At 39.3% G+C, this 12,522-nt stretch overlaps 2 protein-coding genes across 2 annotated transcripts in view; one reads left to right on the top strand and one right to left on the bottom strand.

Moving 5' to 3' along the window:
• LOC115215459 (organic cation transporter protein-like) overlaps nucleotides 1-12,522 on the bottom strand; it is a 463,156-nt gene that overhangs the window by 148,054 nt on the left and 302,580 nt on the right. The gene's annotated exons all lie outside the window — the stretch shown is intronic.
• The window catches only part of LOC115215894 (sorting nexin-12), a 44,751-nt gene that overhangs the window by 15,456 nt on the left and 16,773 nt on the right, over nucleotides 1-12,522 (top strand). The window contains exon 2 of the mRNA XM_029785246.2: nucleotides 7,830-7,925. Coding sequence (XP_029641106.1) covers nucleotides 7,830-7,925 — 96 coding nt within the window. The remainder of the gene's footprint in view (nucleotides 1-7,829; nucleotides 7,926-12,522) is intronic.

Here is a 12,522-nt window from a genome sequence, read left to right as displayed (position 1 = left end):
CAGTGCTGCCGGACTGGCTCCCGTGCAGGTGGCATGTAAAAAACACCTTTTGAGCATGGTCGTTGCCAGTAATGCCTGACCGGCCCTCGTGTTGGTGGCACATAAAAGCACCCACTACACTCTTGGAGAGGTTGGTGTTAGGAAGGACATCCAGCTGTAGAAACTTTGCCAGATCAGATTGGAGCCTGTTGCAGCCTCCTGGCTTGCCAGTCCTCAGTCAAACCATCCAACCCATGCCAGCACGGAAAGCAGACGATGATGATGATACTTTATATGTGGTCCTACTATATTTATATTTAGTTCACAACAGCCTCACCTCAGACATTGTCCTTCTGTCATGTTGTATGCTAAATAAATCATGCTACAGATTTAGAAGAGGCTAATCTACCTTTTTGTCTGGTGCAGTAGCCATTTTTTATTTGTTTATTGCACCAGTTCAACCCCGGTAGATTTAGGATCAAAATTGTTGTATCCTTCTTTCTAACCATTCCCCCTGATTAGGATTATATATTATCGTTCCCATTTTAAGATGGTGGATTCGAGTATTTCAGCTGCTATTTCTTGCTGATTAACTGACCATGTAGAGGCTCTCTGTCATTAGCTTGTTACTGGTGCTGATGTGAAAATTTGCTAAGAATTGGAATTTGTCCTTGGGCAAGACATTTTTCACATTGCTCCAGTGCACTCACCAGGAAAAAACGAGTTGTACCTTTAATTCAACCATGTCACATTTTGTGTCCCGTTGAATCTCACTGAGGACAATGTTATGCTTGTGCATGTCTGTGGAGTACTCAACCACTCGTACATTAATTTCATTGATCGGGTCAATTGGAACCCTTGTTGTCGTAACCAACGGAGTGCCAGGTAACAGCTGCGAACATATTTTAGTCTTATTAGATCTTACCTGTGAACAATAAAACAGACAGTTCTATATTTAAGAGATGAGGAATTATTTACATTTGACGGATATTTGTCCTTACCTTGTTTGTTAACATGTTTCAGCTGATATACCCTCCAGCCTTCATCAGGTGTCTTGGGGAAATTTCGAACCTGGGTTCGGTTCTCATTCCTAAGGTATTTTCCATGTTATTAATATTATTATTATCATTCATCAGGTCACTGCTTGGAATCGAACTCGGAATCTTGGGGTTAGTAGCCCGTGCTCTTAACCACTATGCCATATGCCCGTGGGGTACTAACCGCAAGATTCCAAGTTTGATTCCAAGCAGTGACCTGAATAATAATAATAATAATAATAATAACAACAACATCAAAAAATACCTTAGGAATGAGAAACCAGGCTTGAAATTTCCCCCAAGACACCTGATGGAGGCTGGAGGGTATATCAGCTGAAATGCTGTGTTAACAACAAAGATGAGGCCAAATATCCATCAAATGTAAATAATGTAAATGAAACGGGCTTCTCAAACTTGATGTTGAACAATGGATGACGGTTTAAAAAAAGTGTCATGAAGAATTTTATGCATTTTGATTTGAACAATGTGCTAAGGGAAATAATTCAAATGGACCACTGACATGAGATTGGATAAGCCAAACAGGCATGTGGGTGGGTGAGTGGTAATATTTTCACTGCCATATTTATACTAGGTTCTAAATGGATTGATGTTGGAGAAATAGAATAGAAATTTGATAGCAGTTGTTAACACCTTACGTCCCGCCACCAGCTCACGTGTCAGTTATATAACATCAGCATCAGCCATGACTACAATCCCATTTGGCTTGATAGGTTTTCTCAAACACGGTATATCGCCAAAGATCTCAGAACAGTTTCATATTATTTTCTCTCTATCTCTCTCATCATCATCATCATTTAATGTCCATTTTGTATACTGGCATGGGTTGGACAGTTTGATAGGAACTAGCTAGCCAGAGAGCTGCATCAAGCTCCAATTGTCTGTTTTGGCAAGGCTTCAACAGCTGGATGCCCTTCCTAACGCCAATCTCTTTACAAAGTGTGTGCCAGCATTGGTGCTCATTCCATGGCACCAGCACTGGTTCATTTTATATGGCAGCAGCACTCACAGGTTCACCAAGTAGCTTGCTGGCAAAAGGTTGAGCTATGATATCAGGACAGGGGTAGCTGTCTTACGACAGAGGAGATGCTTATTTCATTATCTTTCCTTCTGTTTCAAATCCCATCAGAGTCAGCTTTGCCTTTCATCCTTCCAGAAGTCAATAAAATGAAGTATGAGTCAAGTACTCATCATGATTAACAGCTGGACATTTCTGTCTCAACTTCCTAAACTTATACAGTTGGTCTTGTGGTTTCTGTGGCATGTAAGTGTCCAAGATCACAAGATTCAACCCACTGGAAAAAATGCTGGTCCATCGTAGGGTCATTCATTTACAGCTGAGTGGACTGGAGTAAAGCAAAATGCCATTTACACCTGTATTTATATGAGGGGGCTTGGAGGCGCAATGGCCCAGTGGTGAGGGCAACGGACTCGCGGTCGTAGGATCGCAGTTTCAATTCCCAGACTAGGCGTTGTGAGCATTTATTGAGTGAAAACACCTAAAGCATCACGAGGCTCCAGCAGGGTGTGGTGGCAATCCCAGCTGTACTCTTTCACCACAACTTTCTCTCACTCTTTCTTCCTGTTTCTGTTGTACCTATATTTCAAAGGGGCTAGCCTTGTTACATTCTATGTCACACTGAATCTCCCTGAGAACTACATTAAGGGTACACGTGTCTGTGGAATGCTCAGCCATTTGCCTGTTAATTTCACGAGCAGGCTGTTCCGTTGATCGGATCAACTGGAACCCTCGTCGTCATAACCGACGGAGAGCCATGATATATACAAGAGGGTGCTGAAAGGTTCCTGGCTTTGGGTAAAAGAAAATACAGGAGGATCAGTAAGTTAATCATGGTTTTATTCAACATATTGCCCTCTAAGATTCATACACATATTGCAGTGGGCCTTCAGTTTTTCTAAGCCCAGTAAAAGAACTTGAAAGTTTGGGCCTTTCACAATAACCTTAAAGCCAGGCACTTTTCAGCACCCCTTCATATCTGACAGCTACCAGTACAGAGGGGAAGATATCTTACTTGAGCAGAGATTGAACTCAGAAATAAAGTACTGAACTAAACATTGCTCCGTCTCTTCTAATACTATTGCTGGTAGATTAACAAGATCGGTAGAGCAACAGATGAAATGCCTTGTGGTGTTTTTTTTATATATAGTTAGATCACTATTATGTTCTGTGTTTAAACGTGATTGTTTTTTATCCTTCCAACATTGATAGACTAATACTAACGAAGTGCCTGGATTAATTAAACTGGCTGCCCGTCACCTCTCTCTCTCCCTCCAATTATGTCTATAAGATTGCTTACTTCATTGTTTTCTTTTTGACTGTAAGCAAACACCTTTTGCACCCCCTCTCTTCCTACCCCCCCCCCATGTTATTCTTGTCTTCTTTTTGTTTCAACCCCCACCCCCTCACATCTCCACACATTTTGCTGTCCTTGTATCGCCAGTCTTTTAACTGGCTGGACCACTTTACTCTTTGGGAAAGACATTTTTGGAACCATGCCTACATTTATTTACACACTGACTGCATTGCATGTAAGACTCCAGACTCCATCCTCTGCTGACTTGGGTGTTTGTTGTCTTTCTTTTTCTTACATGAATAATATGTGGATTTGTATGTGTGAGAGACAGTAATAATAATAATATTAATAGTAATAATAATAATCCTTTCTACTAAAGGCACAAGGCCTATAATTTTGGGGGAGGGGACTAAACAATTACATCGACCCCAATGTTTCAGTGATACTTAATTTATTGACCCTGAAAGGATGAAAGGCAAAGCTGACCATAACAGAATATGAACTCAAAATATAAAGGCAGATGAAATACCTGTTCCTTTATTACCCACAAGGGGCTAAACATAGAGGGGACAAACAAGGACAGACAAACGGATTAAGTTGATTACATCGACCCCAGTGCGTAACTGGTACTTAATTTATCGACCCTGAAAGGATGAAAGGCAAAGTCGACCTCAGAGGAATTTGAACTGAGAACGTAACAGCAGATGAAATACCGCTAAGCATTTCGCCCAGCATGCTAATGATTCTGCCAGTTCACCGCCTCAATAATAATAATAATAATCCTTTCTACTGAAGGCATAAGGCCATGAAATTTTGAGGGAGGGGACTAGTTGATTATATCGACCCTCAATGTTTTACTAGTATTTTATTTATGGCTTGTGCTATTTGTTCTGATTCTTTGTTTCATCCCACTGGGTCCAAAATAAAGGACCAGTCATATACTGGGGCTGACTAACACCTGTCTTTCAAAACCATTATTTTTATCCAATCCGTTGCCTTTGAAAGAGCCACTCTCATCAGAGGACCTGTTCTTTTGGGTGGAAGGTGGGGAATATGTACACCATTGAAACCAGGAAACTGGCCCTCATGAGCCTGGCATGGCTCAGTTTGCAGATTGACCAGCAAAATACTTTCTAATATTTTTGTCGTATCACTTCACGTTCTGAGTTCAGATTGCACCTGAGTTCATTGTTTTATGTTTAATATAATCAGTTATACACCTCCTCCAAAATATGTAGCCATATCACTTTTTGAAGTTATCTCTGCAGGATTCTTTTTCGTTGCTATCTCAGCAATGTATGTGGAGGCATGTGGCTTAGTGGTTAGGGTGTTGGACTCCTGATTGTAAGATTGTAATTTCAATTCCTGGACTGGGCATTGCATTGTGTGCTTGAGCAAGACACTTCATATCACGTTGCTCCAGTCCACTCAGCTGGCTGTGGAGGCACATGGCCTAGTGGTTAGAGCAGCGGACTCGTGATCAAGGGATTGTGGGTTCAAATCTCAGACCAGGCGATATGTATGTTTATGAGCGAAACACCCAAGCTCCACGTGGCTTGGGCAGAAGGTAATGACGGACTTCTGCTGACTCTTTCGCCACAACTTTCTCTCTTTCCTCCTGCATCTTGCAGCTCACCTGCGACGGACCAGCGTCCCGTCCAGGTGGGGAAACCTATATGCTAAGGAAACCGGGAAACCGGCCCTTATGGGCCAGACATGGCTTGAGAAGGAACAAACAACAAAAACAACTCAGCTGACAGAAATGAGTAATCCTGCGACGGACCAACGTCTCGTCCCAGGTGGGGAATATAAACTCCATTGAAACCAGGAAGCCAGCCCTCATGATCCTGGCGTGGCTCAAGAAAAAAACATTTTTTTTTAGTTATTTTTTTTATCTAAGCAATGTATTGATGGATAGTTAATTGGTTGGATGTGGTGCTGACGAAGAAGAAATAACAACTAAATTATCCAAATACAGCCATTACCTATTTTCTATCTTCAATCACATTGTTTACATATAAGTATTCCTGTATGAAACATCATAACTTTCAGTGTTGGCTCTAAATTATGTAGAAACTCTGTGGAGATAACTTCAGAAAGCGACTGGATCACACTGCTAACACAGGTAGGACAAAGTATTGACCTATAAACCTTTTATATAGTTTGTAGTGATGATGTAGTTAGTATATTACAGTTCCTCAACCAAATATGGAGTCCCTACTGGTGATTGATATGTTGTCATATGTCTATGACTGAAATTTAGGGAGAGGCAGTGTTGTGTAGTGATGTTTGTATAATCTCTCTATATATAAAGCTGAAGTTGTCTGTGTATGGCAGGTTTGGTAGCCTTCAACTAACACTATCTCCTCCGAGACCCTGCGGCACAAGTTGACCAAAATTGAGAGTATGATAGAAGAAGGCTTGCTCTTCCTTCCGTAGAGGAAACCATTCAAATCGGACCAAAAATTATTTACATCAAAAAGGTGCTTTTTTTCTCTGAAAATCCCTATTTTTTATGATTTTTTTACTGCTGAGTCGCCATTTTTCGGTGTATTTCAACCAGAAAAATTTCCGCTTAAAGAGAATAACAAGCTACATAATGCAACATTTTTACTTTTCAAAAATTCCAATTCTAAAGGGTCGAAACAAACCCGAGCAACGCCAGGCGATACTGCTAGTTGAGGAATATTTTGTTTGTTTAGAGAGTAGACAGAGCAGCCTTCTAAGATCTCCAGGAATTTGGTGGCTGATCAGAATTTCAATCTCTGAGTAATACCTCTGAAGAAATTGCCAAAATAGATCAGAATCAGTTTGTGTTCTATAGCAAGGGAGATTCTGTTATCTTGGGGAATACACACACATTCATATATACACACACATATATATATATACATACACACACATATACATACACACATAGATATACAAACATACACATACATTATATACATATGCACACATACATACACATCTACATATACATACACATCTACATACACACATATACACACACATATATATATATACACACACACACACATACCACATATCCATAGACACACATATATACATATACACATACATACACACCTACATACATGTGCACCAAACACACATACATACACAAACTAACACACATACATACACACACATACACACATACATACTTGCCCACATACACATGCATACATACATACATATATGCAGGTGTAGCTGTGTGATTGAGATGTTTGCTTTGTAAACATGGTTTAAGGTTCAATCCCCTGTGTAGCACCTTGAGCAAATGTCTTCTACTGTAACCCTGGGCTGACCAAAGCCTTGTCACTGGTATTGGATTCAGTCGATGGAAACTGGAAGAAGCCCGTTTTGTATCTGTGTGTGTGTTAGTGTCTCCCTATCTTGTCATTACATGGTTGTTGTAAATGAGTGTCACATTCATTTCCGATCTTCCATGAAGACCTGTTGGGCGGGGGTGGGGGGTGGATATTACCCCACTTGGAAACAGGAAGGACATTCAGCTGCAGAAAATCTGCCTCAAGAAATACCATCTGAGCCATGCAAACCTGGAGAAGTGGATGATGAGATTGAGGTCTGTCTGAGAAACTGGCACAAGACATGAATCTGGTTCCTTTAGTTTGCCTGGCTATAACTTGAAACTCTTATTTACTTCATTGTTAAATAGTCGATGTTGTGAACTATTCTCACCTGCAAAAACATTGGCTTAACGATTTAAATACCAACCTGTCTGTGACCACCCCCTTTAACATTTAAACTGGCCATATCTGGCCCAAATATTCTCCCTGTTTTATGTTCAAACTGGCCAGGCCTGGCCTCTCACACCTACCCTACAATGTCATACTAAAAATAAACTGTCACGTCTTTGAAATCTCAAAGTTACAAGAGATTAATTAATTAAAAACCAATGTGAGTAAATAAGTATTACATTTGACAGAGTAATCATGAATGCCAAAAAGTATAGAAAAATTATTTTTTTAAATTCATTTATCAAAATTAATTGAAACAAAGTTTATTTCATCAGAAACATGGTAACAAAGGGGTTAGTGATAAACAGCCCCATCCATTCCAGAATGGAAAAGTGGGTGCCTCTCCTATGACTTACTGACTCTTCATAAAATGAAATCTAAATTCACTTAGATGGTATTTAAATCTCATGACTAATCCTTAAACTTATTTCTTTGGTTTAAAGCTGTAGTTCTCAACCTGGGTCCATATAAGGGTTTGTTGTTAAACTTGATCTGTGATAAACTGGTTTTATTTCTACAATGCTCAAAATATTTAAAGAATTTTTTTATAGAATTCCTAATGATATTTAATTTTAAAAATATGATTAAATAAGGATTTGTTTTTTAACCATCAAATGGCTGTGAGGGTATATTTGAATGAAATAGGAATCAAAAAGAGGGGTTGTTCCACTGGCTTAAAGTGTCCACAGCATAACTTGTCTGTTTTCTATTTTCAGACTAATTTACCAGTTTTCAAGTTAAAAGATTCTAGTGTCCGTCGACGTTACAGTGACTTTGAATGGTTAAGAAATGAACTTGAACGAGACAGTAAGGTAAGTTTTACACGTTTCATTACAATTCTGTGGATTCTTTCTCTTCTGTTTCTTGAATGTTGAATTTATTGCTAGCACCACGTACAAAAAGAAAAAAAGGTGCCAATTATACTAGGGTGTGCCATCATCACCTTTTAACATCTATTTTCCATACTGGCATGGGTTAATATTATTAACCATCATACCAACAACCACCTTGAGCACCTTTTTGAGCTTCATGTGTCTAACACATGTGGGCATGCCTACAAAGTCAGGAAACAGCACAGCTCCCATGACTTTCGGAAACATTTTTTTCACACTCAGAGTTGCTGAAGCATGGAACAAACTGCCTGCATCATTTGTTAGTTGCCAAGACATTGCATCCTTTAAAACTTCCATGCTTCCTGAAACTTGCCAACACTACACCCGATATCCCCCCTCCATATGCATGCACACATGTATATCCTGACTCTTACACTGTTCACTTTCCTGACTTTTGTTCATAATTCTATGTGCTGTACATACACCTTTGATGAGTTGTAGGGCACCTGAGCATTATAAGCAATAATTTCTTTATTATTATTATTATAGATGGTTTGATGGGGATTGGCAAGCCATAGAGCTGCACCAAACTCCAGGGTCTCTTGTCTGTTTTGGCTTGGTTCCTACAGCTGGAAGCCCTTCCAAATGCCAACCACTTTACAGTGTTCTGAGTGCTTTTTATGTGACACCAGCACTGACAGGGTCACCAAGTACCTTGTGCAGTAAAAACCCTTCAACTGGGAGTTGGGGCGGGGGAGTAGTATTCAGCAGAGTGGTTTTGTACCATCTGTGAAATTTAAGGTATCGAAGGGACAGATATAGGTGTCTCATAGAGTAGACAGCCATCTGAGATTCTGTGCATAGACGCCACCCCACACTACCACCTCATACACACATGTTCTTGTCCTGATGGATCCAGCTTTCACCCACTCTTTAGTACTAACTGACCCATGCTTGGCTGTCATTGGAATGGAACTTATTACTTCTGAGTCTTGTGGGGTCAGGTTCAGTCTCAGTGTGTGGTACCTTGGTAAGTGTCTTCGGCTGACAGAAAATCAAAAGAAGGCAGTCATGTATGAGTGTGGGTATCTGGCCAATTCGTCTACAACCACACACACACACATATATACAAGCACACACACACACAGATAAATTGTTATAGACGAAATTACTTAGAACCATGAGTATGTGTTTATGTCTCTCCTTCTCTTGACATCATCCCATGGTTATAAATGAGTGTCACCCACATAGAAACTGTGTCTGTCGTTTCCAGTCTTCTTTAAAAGCATGTCTGGCCATGGAAAAATTATTGGTTTGCTTGGAAACAGGCAAGAGTGGGTGACAGGAAGAGCATCCACCTACTGAAAATTTACCTCAACAAATTCTGTCTGATTCATGTGAACAGGGGAATTTGAATGTTAAATGATGATGATCATTATCTCTCACACACACACACACAAATCAGCAGAAAGACTAGCCCTTTCCTTTCAGTTCCCTCATCTACCAATAGTTTGCTGTCTCACTACTTCAGCTTTGCATAGCAACCATGTCTCAAGGAGGTACTTCTAAATATTCTCTGCAGATAAATTTCATTTTATGGCTATTTTTTATTATCAGCTCATTGTCTTGTTAATAATATGGGCAATAAACTCACTCCTCGTTACTTAAGGTAAACAAGGTTTGGAACATGTGGTCGATTGTGTATGTATGTGTAGATGATTGAGTAGGTTTGTTTATTCATTTCAGTTGAAATAACTGAGCAGTTCTCAGTCATGTCTCAAAGTCAGTAATTCTCAACCACAGTTCCCAGGGCCCCATGCAGCCTCACAGGCACCCTTCAAGCAGTCCCGGACAGTTTCCCTTCACAAATATAATAAAATATGTTTTACTATTTTTTTGGTGCAGCCCCCCAAAAAATCCAGGTTTTTATATCTGGCCCAGATACTAAAAAGGTTGAGAAACATTGTTATTCTGTTAGCCATCACAACAGATATCTTGGTGATCTAATTAAATAGTTGCTGATGCTGTCTTTTGTGGTTTTTCAAAGCTATCAGTAATTAAATTATACTAATTAAAATTTGTTCCTCATTAAATTTATGCCATTTAAAAGAATAAAAACATATTCATAATTAAAAGGATTGTATGTATGTATGTATACATACATACATACATACCTACCTATATTGTTTGAACAGTGATTAATTAAATGTAAATAATTAACATTAACCATTAGTATAAGTTATATTAATTGACATCACTGTATCATCATCATAATTGTTTTTACATCTACTTTTCCATGCTTGCATGCATCAGATGAGAACATATTGGGGCAGAGTTTTCTATGACTGGATGCCCTTCCTGTCCTCGACTCAACTGTTCCCAATCAAGATGATAATGTCAGTGTATCAAACTACAAACGACCTGGACAGGACATGCTTGTGTGGAGAACTGGAATCAAGCGATACTGGGATGAACTTTTTCTGTTTACAGAGAGGGTGTAGCATGTTACGGTCGCATCAAGAAGCCTGGACATGTCTTTATAGGGAACTGCAAGTAAATGACATTGTTTGCAAAGCCAGGGTGTATAACCTGTGCGACACATCTAGATGAGAGAAATATAAACTCACTCTTGCAAACACACACGTTTATATCTTCTTCATCATCATCATCATCGTTTAACATCTGTTTTTCCATGCTGGCATGGGTTGGACGGTCTAACTTTGCCCAGGCTATTCTTACTCTAGTTGCTACACTCTCAGAGCAACCACCCCCACTACAGACTTGGTCACCTAGGTAGCAGAAGCTGTTAACTACTTCTAGTTTCTTTCTCTGGCATGTGATGGAATCTGTTTTCTGTACATTCATATATATTATATATATATAAATACACACACACATTCATATATATAATAATCGGTTAAGTAAACAGAAGATGGAATTGGTATAACTCTTTTGTATGATGATTGTCTCGACCCATCCTGCAACTGTCCCTTATGAGTGGGATGCTGTACATCATATTGTGTTGCATCAATCTTGCAGTCTGGGTCACATCAGGTACATTTATACATAAAGTGGTGTCTGGCTAAAGATCTTGAGTTTGGACAGTCTTATTGAGTTTGGGCGGTCATGTTGCTATTTGCCCATTTCAGTTAGGGAATAGGGCATTGCTACGATTGTCCTTATTCTTAAATGTCCGTAACAAATAATATAAACTGGAGACAAGAAAGGAAATAAAGAGAAGTCTTTTTTTATAGGAATTATGGAGATGTACTTGCATAGCAAGTGACCTGATCTGAGATTGCATGTTGAAACAAAAGCAATTACAGCGTGGAAGGTGTTTATAAGCCATTTAAAAACACACAAAAGCCTTTAGATTCACTTCAACATTTAAATTTAATTTGTCCAAATATTTGTATGGCTTTGAAACCGCGACCTATGGAATTTTATTTGTGAACAGGTCACAGTTTCAAAGCAACAAAAATATTTTGACAAATTAAATTTAAATGTTGAAGTGAATCTAAAGGCTTTTGTGTGTTTTTAAATGGCTTATAAACACCTTCCAGACTGCAATTGTCTTTTTTTTAAAAGGGATAAAAAAAAGATTTTTTTTTCTTTTTTTTTTTGTCCATTTTTGTGGATGGTTTGAAATGCTTGTCATACAAAATAAAAAGTTATACTAATTCCACCTGCTGTTTACTTAACCAATTATCTCAACTAACACTGGAATTTCTGAAGTAGATCCAAAGGAAATATACCCCAACTGTGGATGACACCAGGTAACCCAGGCAGTGCTTTAATCAACACCTCAGCACACTAATTGATGTATACGCATTAATCCAGGCTCCTGTGCAGGTGGCACATAAAAAGCACCATTCAAGCGTGGCCGTTGCCAGTACCGCCTGACTGGCCCTAATGCTAACCACTCAGAGTGGTTGGCATTAGGAAGGGCATCCAGCTGTAGAAACTCTACTAGATCAGATTCAAGTCTGTTGCAGCCATCTGGCTTGCCAGTCCTCAGTCAAACTGTCCAACCCATGCCAGCATGGAAAGCGAACGTTAAACAATGGTGATGATGATATATATACATATATAAACTACTGACTGGCACTCAATCAGTTACGATGACGAGTGTTCCAGTTGATCCTTTCAGTGAAACAGCCTGCTCGTGAAATTAATGTGTAAGTGGCTGAGTACTCCATAGACACGTGTAGCCTTAAAATTGTTCTCAGGGAGATTCAGTGTGACACAGAATGGGACAAGGCTGGCCCTTTTGTAATTACAGGTACTGCTCATTTTTGCCAGCTGAGTGGACCGGAGCCATGCGAAATAAAGTGTCTTGCTCAAGGACATAATGTGCCACTGGGTATTAACCCTTTCGTTACTGTATTTTGAGATGTTCTGTGTTTCTTTTTCAATTTTAGATATAACAAAGAATTTAGCAATACGACTTAGTTATTAAGCTAGTGTTAGGAACATAAATTGTGACTAAGGTTTGGTGGAAGATTTTAATTCAGAACTTTTGAAAACATGAGATTTGTACTCAGGGCCAGTTTCAGCCAGGTTGGTATCAAAAGGG

This window comes from Octopus sinensis, linkage group LG9, assembly GCF_006345805.1.
Source record: "Octopus sinensis linkage group LG9, ASM634580v1, whole genome shotgun sequence".
Lineage (NCBI taxonomy): Eukaryota > Metazoa > Mollusca > Cephalopoda > Octopoda > Octopodidae > Octopus > Octopus sinensis.
The sequence above is the reverse complement of the archived record's forward strand: the minus strand, read 5'-3'. Positions and strand labels throughout refer to the sequence as shown.